The 18,674-nt window shown below is 32.1% G+C and overlaps 1 protein-coding gene across 1 annotated transcript in view; it reads right to left on the bottom strand.

Moving 5' to 3' along the window:
- Window positions 1-18,674, bottom strand: part of ADGRL3 (adhesion G protein-coupled receptor L3) — a 558,496-nt gene that overhangs the window by 56,215 nt on the left and 483,607 nt on the right. The window contains exon 19 of the mRNA XM_049790056.1: window positions 17,405-17,496. Within this exon, the coding sequence (XP_049646013.1) occupies window positions 17,405-17,496 (92 nt within the window). The remainder of the gene's footprint in view (window positions 1-17,404; window positions 17,497-18,674) is intronic.

Here is an 18,674-nt window from a genome sequence, read left to right as displayed (position 1 = left end):
ATGTTGCCTTAAATGCAAGAAAACAAATAAACAAATTCTTCAAATATTTTATCTTATTAATTTTTAAGAGTCTCGTCATCTTGTTTTGGGGTGGTAGTAGCAACTTTTCATGGTATAATTGTATTGATTGATATTGGGAGGTAGCCTGCTACTTGGCTAGTAGTAGTGGAAAATCAAAACATAGGAAAATGATCCTTGAAGACACATAATCTTCAAGAATAAAATGTTATGAGTCCATCTGAAATTGGGGGTGTGGGGTTAGCTAATTATTTTGAAGAAAACAAAAATGTTTAAGAGTAGGAAGGAAAATTTTATGGTATATATGTTTTTTCTGATTAGAATTCTTTAATATTCCAACATTTCCACTCATATTATTTTTATGGTTAAAGCTTATTATAAAAAGGAATAAAAATCATTGAAATTGGCTTGAATGACTATTAATAAATGTAAGGTAGGCAATTGTTTTAAAGGTGAAAGTACACTTCATTCTTTATAGAAGAATAAAATGTACTAAGAGCTAATGTATCTGTCTATTGAATGAATTTTTCCCTATTTCTCTGATTCAACAACAAAGTTCCAAAATTGAGGTCTAAGAGAATTCAGTTACCCTCATTCATTCTGGTGGGGCAGTGTTGGACCAGATCTCAGGGGTCACTCCTGAGAGGGTTTAGGACACCACATGAGATTGGTCACATGATAATCAAGAACCTTTCCCACTATACTATTAATACAGTCCCTTTAATGCCCCCATTCTAAATAAGTCAGTAATAACCCAAGCTAATATATTCACTGAGACTTCACTTACAAGTGAACTTTGGAACATTCTTTGCCATAGCAAATCAGTAGTTCCCAACATTTTAAATGGAAGGAATAAAAATAAATTATTTTTAGGAATTGCAGTATTCAAAGATTACACAATACAATACAAAAAGGAAGGGAAAAGACACATTTTTATTTGTTTTTAGAATAATTTAAACTTTATTTATTTTATTGATTGATTGATTGATTGATTGGATGATTTTTGGGCCACACTTGGTGGTGCTCAGAGGTTACTCTTGGTTCTGCACTCAAAAATTTCCTCTGGCTGGCTGGGGGACCATATTGGATACCAGGAATCGAACCAGGTCTCTCCCAGGTCAGCCGCATGCAAGGCAAATGCCCTACAGCTGTGCTATCTCTCTGGCCCCCAAAATTTTTATTATACTAATCAAATTTTTAAACCCAAATAGATAATGGAGAAAAATATGTTTAAAATGGGTAATTTTCCAGTTTTAAGTTGATGAGGAATTTAATCACAGAAAAGATTTACTAACTAGTAACGTTATTTTTCTATAAAGAAAAAAATAAAATATAATGCATACAAATCTTCATGAAAATTAAATAAATATGTCATAAAATTGGATTTCAAAAATTCTTAAAACTTGAAAACTTGAAGATGAGCTAAATCACAAGACCACTATATAAAATATTTTAAATTATTTTCAGTAGGACTTATCTTGCAAACATTCAATACAATGGGTTGTCACCTATATATTATCGTCAATAAATATTTGCAATATCTATATGTATAATTAAAACCACATTTTTTTTGTTTTTTCGGGCCACACCCATTTGATGCTCAGAGGTTACTTCTGGCTAAGCGCTCAGAAATTGACCCTGGCTTGGTGGGGGGATCACATGGGATGCTGGGGGATAGAACCGCGGTTCTTCCTTGGCTAGCACTTGCAAGGCCTCTAGCGCCACCTCACCAGCCCAAAAACCACATTTCTTAGATCACCTTTGGAGAATCCATTTTTTCCTTTAATATGTAAAGTGTAAGATTCAGTGATTTCTTAGAATATGTTTCTGCAGTTAAAATTTGATCATTAAGATGCAAGGAGCTGATTGCATTAAGAAATACATATAATATATTTTCAAACTAGAAGATGTAAAAACTTTTACATTCAGTAAAGTTAGGAAATTTATAACTTTTTATATTCTTGCCAAATGTATCCTGACAGGGTGAATTGGTGTAATATGTTTTCTCATAACATATGGTCTCATCACCTCTTTTTTTCTTCAACTTGCAACAAAAGCATACATCATATCCATTTTTGAATAGCCCTTTATTTTAAACTGATTTATAAAACAAAACATAAAAGTAAAAAATAGGGAAAACATGCCGTATTTAGTGAAATCAAGGAAGACACTGAAACACAACGGAAGCTGACAAACTTTATCTTTCATAAGCCTAGCTTGTCTTAACAATGAATACAATAAGTATATTAGAATCTTTTAAGTTTTAACCTAGAAAAGAAGAATGTGTGATTCCCACAAAGTTAAAATCAAGTACTAAAAAATATGCACTACAAAATTCTGAATTTATTCAAATGGAATGAGAAAATCCATTTTAAAAATCTGGTAAAGAATTTTGTCATCACATTCTTGCAATTATAATTTTCAGACACAAAAGAGAAAAGAGCTGGAAGTTACAGCTCACCTCAGGAAGCTCACCACAAAGAGTGATGAGTTTAGTTAGAGAAATAACTACATTTTGAACTGTCCTAATAATGAGAATGTATGAGGGAAATGGAAAGCCTGTTTAGAGTACAGGCGGGGGTTGGGTGGGGAGGAGGGAGATTTGGGACATTGGTGATGGGAATGTTGCACTGGTGATGGGTGGTGTTCTTTAAATGACTGAAACCCAAACACAATCATGTATGTAATAAAGGTGTTTAAATAATATATATATATATATATATATATATATATATATATATATATATATATAAAAGAATTTTGTCATTAGACTTGCATGTGTTCACAACACAGTGAGTAGACCAAATATTTTCTCTACGTTGGGCTTCTAACAGAGGAACAATTCAAGTATGTGTTGCTCCTTATATGTGTTACTAGAAATTTCAATACATTTCTTCTTAAAATGTTATCAATGAGAAATAATGTAAAATGGTTAGTAAAAAGTAAGGAAATATAATTAAAAATTCAACTTTGTAGATACATATAAATTCCAAATAGCAAACTAAAAATATTAAATCAATTCCATTTTAGGCCAAAGTCGGCCATAATAAGGCTTAATAATAAACCTTAATAAGGTTTAGTCAAAATGTGTACTTTCATGTTACTAAATTTAAACTAGAAATTGATTATGTAATATATATAGCTACATATGCACATAAGCACTATCCATGTTCCCTAATTGCTTTAGAACTTCCTGTCCAATCTTTACAAGTAAGCACTGTATAATTTAGAAATAAAAGATACTCCCTTCTCATAAAGGCTATATCTGAACTAAAAAGAAAACTAATGGCACTATTATAACTTGTCCTGCAAAGACTGAAAATAAAAAGTAAATTTTATTAACAATTTTACTTAAGAACTTACTTAAATCCCAAGTAAGGTATTATACAGCAAAAGTTAATGGTGTCTGAACATAATCAATTATAATTTACCCCCAAATGGCTAGAAAAATGTTTTAAAAAGTTTAACAATATATGTGTAAATAATAAAAGTTCATGAGAAACTAAGGTAGTTTTGAAAGCAATGATCAAAATGGAATGACACATTTTGCCAGATATTGAGTAAGTTTAGGTGACTGTATGTTAATGGCAGTGAAACCAAGGGTACGTCCATGAAACAAAGGAAAAAGCATAAAAACAGAACTGTCAAAGAACAGTATATTAACACATAGATCTAGAGTGAAAAGCGATTATTCTCAAATGACATTGGAAATTTTCTTGGTACATCTAAAAAACACAAAATATCCTTCAAAGAGGTTATATGTGAATTATATAATACTTTTAAAACAGAAAATAATATACAGGAGATAAAAATGAAAATAATAAAATATATTCTACTTATTTAAAATAATTTTTGTAAAAGAACTGAAAAGAACATGTAATTAAAAAGTAATACGTTTTTTGTGACAGGAAAAACTGAGACCTAAAATTTTGGGAAGTGACATTTGTAATTAAAATATTTGAATTTTATGCATACAATGAAATAATATAAGCTCTAAAGAAATATATAAAATTATACAATATGCCACAGCACACATTATTTTAGAGGATGTCACCCTGAATAAAATCAATGATAAGGAAAAATTCAGATACAGAATTAATTTTCTCTTCTGTGAGGCTTAATGATAAACAGTGAGATAGTAACAAAGGATCAAAAGCAACAACATAATAGGATAATATACCTATAATATTTACTGTGTTGGGTGAAAATATGAAAGGTATATATCATGAACTTTAGAAAAGGGATGTGAGATGTGTGTGGTGTTAAATGATGTGCAATAGAAAACATCATTTACAGTATTGTAAGTCACAGAGCTCAATCAATAAAAAACGATAAACAGTAAACCTATATGGCAAGATGTAAAATAAAATAGAGAAGAAAAACATGGAATATACTACAACACTGTAAGAAACAAGATCTAGTAGAAACAAATTAAAATAATAATTTAAAAAGATATCTCTGAGTCTTTGATGAGATTGGCATTTTTGTTGTTCAATTTTATTGAATTGATGAAAATTACTGAATTTCTATATCTGTCAATTTAGGAAACCCACTTACATGGCGTAATGTAGAAATCAAAGAAAGATGGAAAATAGGAGAACTAGAGTCACAATGACTAATATAAAGAGAATGTGACCTTTATTTTTATCTATGCATATATATTGATACACTGCAATCAATAGTTTTGTTGATAAATGATTTCCTTTTGTTTTTGGCCTGCTTTTCTAATCTCATTGTAAATAGTTCTAAATTATAACCTCGCACTATAAATCTCACTTCTGACACTGATAGATTTTTGTTTTAGCACACGAATATAGTTAATCTAAAGCAACAACTTATAGATTTATAGGATATCCAGGAATGTATACTCAAATAACACATTAATAAAAGTGCCAGAGAACTGATGACAGACTTCTTAAAAATACATAATTGTTTGTGGTGGAAAAATCTACAACATTTGTGACTCAGCCAAGAAAAAATTACATTAGGAGCATTTTAAGTTTAGAAGGAGCATCTCAAAATACTTAATACACTACATTATTTAATTATAAATGCCATGTTTAATACATGGTTTTTTACTTAAAGCAAGTATGATTTCTATGCTTCCACCACTTCTACTACAAGGTGAAGAAAGTATATTATTTTAAAGCATGGTAACACTTTCATTTGAAATCATTTTTGAAAAATAAGAAAATGAGAAAGCCAGAAAGTTAAGAGTATGTTATCTTGTTCTAGGTTTTGTTTTAATTAGAGATATTCTCTTGCAATCAGGAGAAGCTGACATGTACTCAGACTATTATGGCAGAATAATTTTCAGTTCATTTGTATATGTGTGTTCTGTGATGACTAATTTTTCAAAAAGTGATCATATTTTTATTTCCTTTAATCATAGAGCATTTTGGTCTTTCTTTATAAATGTGGAGACCGTAAAAGTACCTGAATTTTGAGTTTTGTAGAGTTTCTAGAATCAGCAGAGAACAAATATGTATCTAAACAAAGTATTAATAGTATTCTTAATAATCTCATCATATGAGATGTTTTCATCACTAATGACTAGGAACAAATCATCCAAAATGGTTTTTGGCCACATAAAGTTAGTAAAATGTTTGAATTACAATAGCTTCAAATGTATTCCTTCCATTTATCTTAATATGTTTCATATATTTCTTAATTTAATACTACTTTCATCATTTACATTCATCTCCCAAATTTCTATTCTGTCCTCTAATACACATAGTTAAAACCTTTTTTCTCATATCTTAAACTTTAATTTTAGGGAGTTCATGTCATCTTCATTATTAAAGTCTGTATCCTCTACAGTTATCTTGCTAAGAAACACAGAAAGTCAAACATTGAACCTTCAATAGATTTCAAGCAATTTGATGAGCACTGTTAAATCATGATTTCTCCTTTTCCTAAATTCAAGCTTCTTTAATATTTTTGTTGTTATTATTAGTTTTGTTCCACACTTGATGGTGTTCAGCTTACTTAGGACTCTGGCATCAGGAATCACTACTGGCAGGCTTGGGAGACTATATTGAATGTGGGGGAGGGGGCAGAAGATTAAACCTGGGTAGGCTGCATGCAAGACCACTGCCCTTTGATACTATCAATCTGGCCCCAGGTTTAAGATTCTTATTGACTACTTTCTTTATTCCTTTTTCAAAATTATTATCTACTAGTATCTCTAGACCTCCCTCAGGCTATGGGAACCATATTTAATGACCTGGATTAAATTGTGTTGACCATGTGCAAGGCAAATTCCCTATCCTCTGTACTATTTCTCAGTCTCACTAACTCCTCTTTCTAAATCTATATTTGGAGACTAATTTATTTTCCGAACATCTAAAAGTAAAGAGATAAAGGATTTTGGTACCCAGCCCTCTCATTTTCTGTATTTCACATCAATTCCTCTATTTTACCTAATCTCATGGGTTCATTGTAAAATCTTTGAGACCCATTGTTTCAGTATAATAACCCATATCTACATTCAAGGAATAATTAATGAATATAGTGTTCGTGGGAAGAATAGAAAGAATCTGGGGGTGTGAGAATGGCTTTAGTTTCACACACAGCCCCTGTCCTTGCCCACATACATAGATTGATACTCCTAAAATATATTTTCATTGACTATCATGTGGTTAAAAACATGTGATTACAAAAAATTCTATGAAATATCCTCCACCCTGAACTCATGGAAGAAATACTTGAGGAAAAGCTAATGTAGAGTTCATTTTATCTTCTCGTCAAACCTAAGGATAATAACAAAAACATAATAAAGTATTATGCACAGGGTGTATCTCGGGACCACAAGCTGACTCAGTATATGACAAAAGCTGAAGTGTTAAAGATAATGCAAGATGTGAAATAAATGTGAATCCTTCCTGATCTGGACCAACTGTAACAACTCTGGAACCACTTGGTTCCAGAGTTTATGCTTAAGGTATCACCAATATCCTTATGATTTAGGATATTCTTTGTCAATATTTGCTATTCAATGCTGAGATCATCTTAACAGAAATAATCATTCTAGAAACTAGCTAGGGAAGCCTGTCTAAGAAAATAGTGATCCCAATTGTTATTTTGGCATATTAGTTAACCATTATTAATCTTTCCCAAATAATCTTATTTTGCTTACGGTTGAAAAAATATTATTGTTTAAACACAATTTTAGTATATAAAAATAATAAAAAAATTTTAAACTAAAATTAAGTCTTGAATAGAATATGAAAAACCTTAAGTGCAGAAATTTAAAAAAATCTATACTGATAATTAAAATTTAAATCTTAACATTTTATTACTACAATCTCCAAATTCTGACCAAACTTTCCATATCTCTTGCATATTTATCAAAGTGGTTAACATTTTTTCCATGTTCCATGATTTGTTTTTTTGTTTGTTTTAATTTGTTTGTTTGGTTTGATATTGGGTCTACATCTCGTAATACTCAGGACTTACTCCTGTATCTGCAGTCAGTGATAGCTCCTGGTGGAACCAAGTGACAAAATGAGGTGCCAGATATTAAATCCAGATGAGCCACATTCAAGGGAAACATCCAACCTGCTGTGCTATTGCTCTATCACCCAACACAGGTGTTTCCTTTATAATTTTCTGCTTTTCAGCTACAAAAATTCCCCTCTATTACCCCAAGACAAAAACACTGAAATTGCACTCCAAACCTTTTCTCTAAGTCTATGAAATATAAGATAATATATTTTTCAATTTTTTCAGACAAAAATTTAAAATGCCAGCACTTCTCACTTATTAAATAAATTAATGAATTAGAAGATAAAAACAAAAACAAATTCACATAACTAAAGTTTAAAATATGTAATAATATGAAAAGCAAGTGCTATTGAAATTACCTTGACATCCTTCTACTCATTAAAATTTGTACTGAGCTATTTTATGATGAAATTATAGTTCTATGAAGTTAGTTCAGGTTATTTCTTGACGTGTAATTATTTCATAAATATTTTATTAATAAAACAAAAATTCTTTATCAAAGCTTTATTGCATATTTTATGTAGGATACAAAAGAATTGTGAATTAAACCCATGACTACAGATACAAAGAAAAGCTTCTCATTTATTTTAAAATTTTTCTTAAAAAAATATTTTTACTTAGGAATATTCCAGACTTCCTCATTCTTATAACTGAAACGAATTCTCATGAATTTAATATAAATTTAATTATTTTTGAGATACCCAATACATTATCAGTGTACCAGACCAGTCATATTTCAAATTAGCTTTCTTCATTGTCACTTCTCAGTGTTTGAAATACACTGAATATAAGGACTTATAAAATCTCAGACTCTGAGAAAGAGCATATGGGGAATTTTTGGAGGGTAAGGGAGTTTGGGCCACACCAAGTGACACTCATGGATTACTCCTAGCTTCACAATCAGAAATCATTCTTGGCAGGCTCGGGTGACCACATAGGGTGCTGGCGATTGAACCCGGGTCAGCTACGTGCAAAGCAAATGTCATACCTGCTGTGCTATAACTCTTGACCCTGCATATGGGAATCTTACTACAAGAAGAGTGACAAACAAGTTCTCACTTGAGGAGACATAAATGTAGAACCTAAATGCATGCCATAATGAGACTGACAACATCCGAAGAATGCATAGCTTTGTGAGTATCATGTGTGTGTGTGTGTGTTGTGTTTGTGTGTGTGTATTCAATTCATTAAAAAAATGGCTAATTAAATGTCAAAACTAAGAATAAAAGACTAAATACTATAAAGAAAATTTAACTTGTCTGAAGAAAGTCCTGGTTTGGAGTAACAATACACAGAGTTCCCGGTGTTCCAACACATCCATATCTTTATGATAGAGTTAAGGCATAGCTCCAGGGTATTTAACCACAGATCAAGGAAATGGAGGAATAAGTGGGATAAATGAGATAACAGCCAGATGGTACTCATCTGAGACTTAAAAAGAAATCATTTGATCTCACTTCAATGAATAAAATATTTCAATTACTGTTTCTGAATTGCTTGGACTTTTATTAGATAAAAGATTCCACAGTCTGCATGGGCATTAACTACATATTTGATTAAAAATATTTGGTAAAATATATCTATAGTATAATGTATTGACCTATAATTTTTTTATAAAAGAGGTAATTTTACATGCCTATTTATGGTGCAAGGAGTCCAATCCAAACAGGATTTTACCCATGAATGAGAAATTACTAAAATATATTTTTCTTAAACCTTTTTTAAAGTGAATACTTTTAATAATTATAACTCAAATATATTTAGTGGTAGAGACCAGTAACTTTAAAATGTATTTTACTATATTACCCTGACAACATGAATCTGCCATTTTGAAAATCAGTTTATAAATATATTTCTGACTCATATAAGAGAAAAAGTAAAATGCAAACTATTATGGGCTATTGTTGCATTTCTCAAGTTTACTTAAATCACTTTTCTGCCTTCATTTATAAAAATCTATGACCTTTTATCTCAATTAAATACCAGTGTAATATTAATATAACTGAATGTAATTCTGACAACTGTTTCTTCAATAACCAAAGGCACTGTAACCAAAATAAAAGTCAACAATAATTAGCATATGAGTTCTGGTTAAGAAAACATTGTTCTGATGATTCCTGAAGCTATTCTGGATCTTTTATTTTTCTATTGATGACAGTACTGAAAAATCACTAAGGACATTTTTTTTTCACCCCCAGAAGTAACACGAGTTACTCTTTTAGAACTTGCAACTTATTAACCAAATAAGAATTTCACTATTGGATTTTATTTTTTGTAGTATAGTAAGATTGGTGTTAAAGAAAATCATATGGAGATTCTTATATGACTGCCAATAATATGATAAACAAAAGCCAATGGGATTTTATTAAGAGGCTGTGAAAATTTTTACCAGGGGTATTCCCAAAAGCTAAAAATATGATAGTAGTTCCATATAGAATGAAAAAAAAAAAGGCAAACTATCCTGAATTATGCCCAGGTTAGAGAAGAGATGACTAAAATCATGATTTTACTGATGAAGCTCATCTATTAGAGAATTGAGCCAAAATTCTAATGCATCTGAGTCTGACACTAAAGGTTTCCCTCTACCACTGTGTCATTCTGATGAGAACAAAGTAAACTGAGAAATCTCAAAAAGATCTTTCTTGATAGGATTTGCTAATCATCATTCCTATAAAACCTATCATCTGTAAGGGTAAAAACAAGCAATTGAAACAATGATGAGTCCCAAATCACAAATGATATGCAAGTCTGTGCCAGGGAAAGAAGGAAGAAAAATGGTTAGGAGAGTCAGAGAGAATCTCCCTTCCTTCCATACAGGCATGAATCTTCTTTTTTATTTCTCACCACTCCCCTAAACCCTATCAGTTAACTTAATTCTTCAAAGTACTTTTGGCATAATTAAAAAAATTAAGAATATAAATGTTGGTTTTATAGGTGATATCAAACATATTATTTTAGGGGGCTTGGATATCATCCCTGGGAACCTGGCCTGGTTGTGAGCCCTTAAGATCCCTAGAAGCATAAGTCAGGCTAGGATGCTCAGAGAGACATGTGGTTCTAAAAATTAAAGGGGACCCTTCCACAGGCAAAGCCCATATGGTGTTCTTTCTTTAAGCTATCTTCTAGCACCACCACCACCACCACTACTACTACTACTACTACTACTACTACTACTACTACTACTACTACTACTACTACTACTGCTACTGCTACTGCTACTGCTACTGCTACTCCTACTGCTACTGCTGCTGCTCCTTAAGATTATGCTGCTGATTTGAAGATAAGGTTAAGGGAGTTATAAATACTCCTCAAGAATGAAAGGTAGGGGACTGAGATCCCCCCCATGCCAGACTGGTCTTCAGGGCCAGGCCTGGTAAATTGGGCCCTGCGGGGAGGGTGAGGAAGAGAAACTCCTCTCATGTGCATACTGGACCCCATTCAGGAGTTCTTTTCTTTCTAGTATTCATTTTCAAAAGTGCATATATACACACATCATCCAAAAATGTTCTTAATTCTTGACTGTTCTTTTTTTTTTTTTTTGGTATTTCGGGCCACACCCATTTGATGCTCAGGGGTTACTCCTGGCTAGTTGCCCCTGGCTTGGGGGGACCATGTGGGATGCTGGGGGATCGAACCTCGGTCTTTCCTTGGCTAGCGCTTGCAGGACAGACACCTTACCTCTAGTGCCACCTCGCTGTCCCCTGGTTCTAAGAAAAAAAAAATGGAATGCCCTAAATTTGGAGGATAACATTCAAATAGGTCTCTAAAATCAGTGTATATGTAGACGTGACTTCCTACACAGTGGTCCTCTCTGACTGTCAAGCCTAATCCATAAACAATTCATTTATACAATGTATAGAGACCCTCTGATATATTGTCCCTCCCCCACACCAGAGTCCCTTCTACTCCCTCATCTCCTACTCTGGATTCGTTATCTTCCTCTTAATTAACCCTCTGTACCCTCAGCTCATTATTACTCCTTAACTCTCTCAGCCCCAACCATCAGTACTCCACATTTACTCTTTTTAACTTCAGTACTGCACAGTCCTAATCACAGACCAAAGTCGTGCATTGGATTTAACAACCCCCAACTATTTCAAAAGACATTAAATGGACACATTTAATTAATATTTTATGTGTATTTTCTTTGACAGCTATAACTCTTACTAAATATTCTTTTACAGTGACGATTCTACCCACTTTTTATTTTTTCTTCTCTTGCTTTGTGTGCTACTAAGAAATATTTTGTATTAAAATCTGGGGACTTGTGGGACAAAGTAATTGTACATGGGTTCTGTTTTATTTTTCTTAATGTTCTTTGGTTGAAAGTTCAAAATTAAGATATCAGCAAGGGGATTTCTGAGAATTCGGTTTATGGGTGATTGTACTTCCACTGTAACTTTACCTTGTCCTCTTTCTTTGCATCTTTGTTCTCATAATTAAAAATAAAAAATTAAAAAAAATAAAATTATGCACACCAGTGATTATCAAAATATTTATAAAAATAGCCAGGATATGTAAACAATACAAACATTAAAGAAGTTGGATTTGGAATTGCAAAATAAATAAATAAATAAAAAGAATGAAAGGCTTATATGACATGATATTTCAATGGTCCAGGACATTAATTTTCTACTGGAAACAGTAAATTTAATAACTATTTTTATTATTATTGACATATATTAAAATTTTCCTTTATTCTTTATTTTTTTGGGGGGTTTTGGTTTTCGGGCTACACTGGTGACAGAGGCTACACTGGTGACAGTGGCTATGCGCTCAGAAATCACTTCTGGCTTGGGGGACCATATGAGATGCCAGAGATCAAACCGAGATCAATTCTGGGTCAGCTACATGCAAGGCAAACACCCTACCGCTACAATATTGCTTCAGCCCCTAATTTTTTTCTTTGATAGCTATAAGTTCCATTATGATTTTATCAGAAATAAATTTATTTACCAAAAATATTAAGTGACTGAACTTAGTTTTTCCTCCAAATACAATGACTCATTTTGATAAAAAAAAAAATAAAGAAAAGAAAAGAACAAAGCAGACAACTTGTAGAAAAGAAAACATTAAGTAGGGCTGGAGAGATAGCACGGAAGTAAAGCATTTGCCTTGCATGTAGAAGGACGGTGGTTCGAATCCTGGCATCCCATACGGTCCCCTGAGACTGCCAGGAGTGTTTTCTGAGCATACAGCCAGGAGTAGCCCCTGAGCGCTGCTGGGTGTGACCCAAAAACCAAAAAAAAAAAAAAAAAAGAAAGAAAATATTAAGTTACTTTTTTTCTTTAATCACTTTATAGTTAATGTGCCAACATATCTGGTTTTCTCTTTAATCAAATCACTTGTAGTATTCTTGCTATAATAATTTTCCAGAGTATGTCATGTCATCACTTTTACATCAAAATGTGTTTACTATGATGGCAATCAAATAAATTTGTAATAAATTATTTTCAACAAAAAATATTAATTAGGTACCTGGAGTCAGTCAGGCATAGTGATAAGGAAGAGAATGTCAATGAAGAGATAACAGAGTTAAGATCTGAAGCAAAAGAGAACAAAGCTAGAATGGTCAGAAGACACACAACTGGGGATGAAGCAATAGCACAGCTGTAGGGCATGCTACTGCTTCCTACTGTCTTGAGACTGACCCAGTTCAACATGAAACTGAATGCTACTGTCTTGGGACTGACCCAGGTTGAATCCCTGGCATCCTTTATGGTCCCTTGAGCCTGCTATAGTGATTTCTGAGCATAAAGCAAGAAGTAACCCGAGTGCCGCTGGGTGTGGCCCAAAAACATAAAAACAAATTAACGAACAAAAAGACAAACGACTAAAGACAGACGCTGAAAAAGAAAAAGGATAACCAGATTAAATGTTTCATATGTTAAAGAGGAAATTTGGAAAATAAGAAAAACTATTTGAAGAGCCTTACCATGGAAGTGGCATAAAAGTTTTAAATTATTCAAGTAATCTCTAGCTAGTAAAACAAGGGATAAAAATCAATATGAAACAAGAAATTCAAAGAATGTTGTAATGATTCTACAGAAGACTGTGATGACCACAGAGAAAGGGTTGATAGTGAATACAGGGAAATGCAACAAAAATTTGTCACTTAGTAAGTCTTGGTTGACAAGATCTGACAGTTTAGGGACTGACAAAGTAGCAGTGAATCCTGCAGAACCCTCAAACAAGTCTACTCTGGGAAATGCTGAGAAATTTTCAGGGCTATACCTGGTGATGTTCAGTTGATAATGTGGTACTGGGATAAAACCCGAGTCGACGGACATGCAAGACATATGTCTTTACTGCTCTATCATGTCTCTGGTCCACAAACACTTTTTAGAGAAAGGAGCCATTATATTTGAAGGATAACTAATTAAACGCATTAAGAAAGACATTACTGGGGCCTACAGCTGGTAGGGCATTTGTCTTGCTTGTGTCTGACCTGGGTATATCCCTAGCATCCCATATGGTTCCTGGAGCCTGCCAGGAGAAACTTCTGAGCATAGAACCAGGAGTAATTCCTAGTACTGCAGATGTGGCCAAAACCAACCAACCAAACAAAAATAAAGACATTACTTTAAAAAAAGTATCTCAAATCTTTAGAAAATTCCAAAGACTTCCAAAAGTTTTTCAGGTTCTCCAGCCCCAATTAACAAGACAAGATGGCACCTCTTATTCACTATTTTACAAAAAACACAGAGAACAAAATCAAACACTTATAAAATTTTTAAACTATATTTTTAGAAAGGTCAGTGAGAATGTGATCAATTGCAATTAATTTTTTTGTTTTATCTATTTTGTTTAAATATCTTTATTTAAGCACCATGGTTTACAAACATGTTGTGCTTAGGTTTTAGTCTAAACTTTTTAAAACTTTTAAGCCTTATCCTATGTATCAAAAAAATGAAGAAAAATAATGTATATATAATGCTTAGTCTTTTTCTTTTCTTTTTTTTTTTTTTTTTTTTTTTTTTTTTGGTTTTTGAACCACACCTGGTGATGCTCAGGGGTTACGCCTGGCTATGTGCTCAGAAATTGCTCCTGACTTGGGAAACCATATGGGACACCAGGGAATCAAACCATAGTCCTTACTAGGCTAGCGTGAGCAAGGCAGACACCTCTAATGCTTGTTCAACCACTCCGGACCCTATAATGCTTATTCTTGAAAAACAAATATTTTCTGTCTCTCACACACAAAGAAAAATAAAACAGATATAAAACTCCCAAATATTTCCATTTTAATAACATCACTTATATATATATATGTTTCAGAATAATTTGTATATATATATATGTATATATATGAAAATTTGGAGAACATTTTTTTAAAGATGGTAGATATGGTGTTCTGTTTAATGTTCAACATTACTGTTCCTTTAAATACCCAGCTTTTTTTTTTAAATAAGCATGATACAAAAACTTAGTATACCATATGTTTAATTAAATGAAATGTCCTTCAGTTTTTACAAAATTCCAGGAACCATTTTCTTGGAATCATTTATAAGTTCTTGACTTTGGATAATGTCATATAGAGCCTCCTTAGACATGGCATAAGCAAGAGAGGGTATCTCCAACCAATAAAAGTCTCTAAAGCACCACCAATATTCTTAGGACCTGCCCAGTTTTTTCCTGAAATATTGTCCTTGAGATAAGCACCCTAGGGATTTAAACTTCTCTTTTCATCCTTTGCCATTATCTTTAAAACCACCTCTTCGAGATATATAGATGCCTTTTTCAAAACATGTAATAAATGAAGTCACATTTAATGAGCAATTAAGCTGCTAGAGAAAAGAACACTTTCCTCATTTGATTCCATCCTCCCAGATATTCCCTAATACTACATGATAAACGCATTGAGACTCTTCTGTGTTAGGACTCATTCCCTTTGTTATATAAACTCTACATAAATTTAGGAAGACGTGTAATCAGGGCCAAAGCAGTGGTGCAAGCAGTAGGGCATTTGCCTTGCACGCATTGACCTAGGAGGACCACGGTTCAATCTCAGAGTGTCCCTTGTAGTCCCCAGCCAGGAGTGATTTCTGAGTGCATAGCCAGAAATAATGCCTGAGCTTCAATGGGTGTGGCCCAAAAACCAAAAAAAAAAAAAATAAAGAAAAAGAAAAAAAGATGTGTACTGTAAAAACTTTATATTAAATTTTTACTTGATTTATAACATAAAGTTGATGTCATCGATGCCATTAAATATACTTATTTGTTTATATGTATTTTTCTAACCACTAAAATCATATTCAACCAATGTTTTCTTAAAGAAATAAACAAAAAAAGAGAGAAAATAGATCTTTTAAAATATTTTACTATGCTAAACACAAGATAATTTTTTTCAAATTTTCAATCCAGTAAGGGATGCCACATATATATCAAAATATTAGTCTATTATTTGTGGATATATTTCAAAGTTATAATGTACATGCTATGTAATACTTCCATTTTGTTTTGCAGTACAGAAGAGAAACAAACAAAAATTTATGCTAAATGAGTAAATTTATGATATGGTAGAGAACACACATTTAAATTTATCTGAATCAATATATAGGCAAAAAATATCCAAAGAACTAACACTAAAATTAGAAAGGTTATATAATTGTATTTCAACCAGAATAGCTTATCTCAAGTAAGCAATATTAAGAGTTACTTAAAAATAAAACCAACTCACAGTTTTTAATTCCTAGTTTTTGTCACTATACCATTAATATTTTCTATTTTTTAACTATCATTTTCAATTAACTTATAAATATTCAACAAAATTAACTGTTTACTATCAATAGACAATTGCTACTGAAGTCTTTACTGCATAACTTTTTTCCTAAAATAATTCACTGAAATCCTATTATGGCAAGTTGCTATGTCAGGCAATAAATGTTGAAAGATGGAAAATGAGTTACATAACTGCTCTTTGATAGTTCAAGAAGAATGTTGGTAACTCATGAAAGTAACATGTGACCTCATGTAATTTTAGGAAAATATACCAACATTTAACTAAGTTAACACATAACAAGTCAAATTACATATAAAAGTAATAATTATATAATATATATTGGTAAAATATAGCACTGTCTATAGAAAAGTAATTATACTTATGAACTACTTTTGTTTGCATAAACTGTATGTCAGTATATTTTATATGGCTATATAGAAATTATTAGCATTTCTGTGGAGAGGAAGCAGAACAATTTTTATCTCTAAATGAAAAGGGTTTTTTGAGCATGGAAAGGGGAAATTGGTGAACACAACTTGGAAGTTGAATGATAATGGATATTGAGAGACTTTTGAGGAATTTACTTTCAAAGATGTAAACATTTAAACTTAGAATTACATATGTATAATACATAGAATTTTGTACTAGAGTGCCAAGGTTTTTCTTCCTCTTGCTTGCAAGGAGGAGAAAAAAACCACTGTGTAAGAAAAAGACCACTGCTCCTATATAAACACCTACACTATTAATTTAGGAGCTTTATCTGGTGGTAAAAACTTCGACATTTGATTCTTGTGGGAATCTCATCTGGCTCTCTCCACATTGCTCTGAAAAGAGGAATAGAGTATAAAATATGGTGAGCCAACATGGCTTTTACTCTTAGAAATAATTATCTGAATCGAAAAACTTGGTATTTGTTTTTAGGACAAAATAACAAAATGCATATTACATTACATACCAATTTAGGAATCAGAGTTTAGAAATAAGTTTTTTTGAAAAATATTTTTGTGAGTCAAATCATGCCAATATTTAATAAATGTTTTAATCAGGATAGATAACACTTTGATTATCATTTTGTCATACAATTTTAATACAATTAAAAATAGTCTAACATTAATTACCAAAGTAGGCTGAAAATAAACAAAAAGAAAATTCACTTACTTGATATTATCAAGGCAGCCTGATTCAGGTTTCAGAATGGCAGTATGATGAAACATTTTATATAAAGCAATCCCAAGGAAGATTACATTAAGCTGAAATATAAAAGGTACAGTTATATCTGATAACTGCAACAGACACAAAATGTCTACTATCTATTACTGATAATATTGGTGGGGGAAATAACTCATTATTTCAAGTTTGTTTTCAAGCCACGCATGGCTATGGTCAGAGTTTATTCCTGGCACTTTATTCAAGAATTACTCCTGGTGGTGGTTGGGAGAGGAGGGTATAGGGGGTGCCAGAGATCAAACCCAGTTCAGCTGTATACAACACAAGCAACCTATCCACTTCACTCTCACTCAGGCCCCTCTCGTTATACTTAAGGAATTTTATCATAATGTTTGCCTCATATTTTAGTAATGGCAAGAAGCCAGTTAGGAAACTGGGATATCAAAAATCTATTAAGTAATTCTAGGATAAGTATATAAAATACAAGTTCAACAAGCACTGGAATGATACTGTGCATACTGTAAAAATACTTAAACTATGTTAAATAAGAAACAACAAACGAATTTAATCATTCTTTCCAATTGTGTCACTTTCTATTCTTTGAACATGGCCACAAATATTTGATTTAGAAACTGTTTTTCAAAAATGGTCAGAAATAAACATCCAAGCCAAAGTCAATGACAATAGGATCAAGAGACCCAAACTATAACAAGCTAAACACAATATGGACATGTTACACCAGTAGATGGGACTAAGGGTGGAGGTATGGGATGCACTGTGGGGAACTATGGTAGAGGGAGGTCAACACTGGTGTTGGGAATGGCCTAATTTACTGTCACTATTTACTGTCACTGCTTTAAATACAACCGTGAAGGACTTGTAATTCACAATGGTCTCAATAAAACATTTAAAAAAAGAAATAGTTTTTCAGATGTTATATTTACAAAGAATCTTTATATAGAAATATTATAAAATGCTAAATAAATGATGTTTTGATAAACTGTACTTCATATATCAAAGTAGAGGGAAACTTTAATTATATTAATGTCTAAATGAAACCAGAAATAATGGAGAATTTAAAATAAAAGAAAAGATATGATATTAAATCCACTTATGACTGACATATAAAATATATAGAAACATTCTGAATTATTTGTCCTTTATTGACTTATTTATATATTATTGAATTTGTGGGGTGTGGGGACTAGAAAATTTCAATAGTATGTTCCATTAAAGTTCTATAATAAAATCCTTTATCAAA

This window comes from Suncus etruscus, chromosome 16, assembly GCF_024139225.1.
Source record: "Suncus etruscus isolate mSunEtr1 chromosome 16, mSunEtr1.pri.cur, whole genome shotgun sequence".
In the NCBI taxonomy this organism is placed as follows: domain Eukaryota; kingdom Metazoa; phylum Chordata; class Mammalia; order Eulipotyphla; family Soricidae; genus Suncus; species Suncus etruscus.
This window is presented reverse-complemented; position numbering and strand designations above follow the sequence as displayed.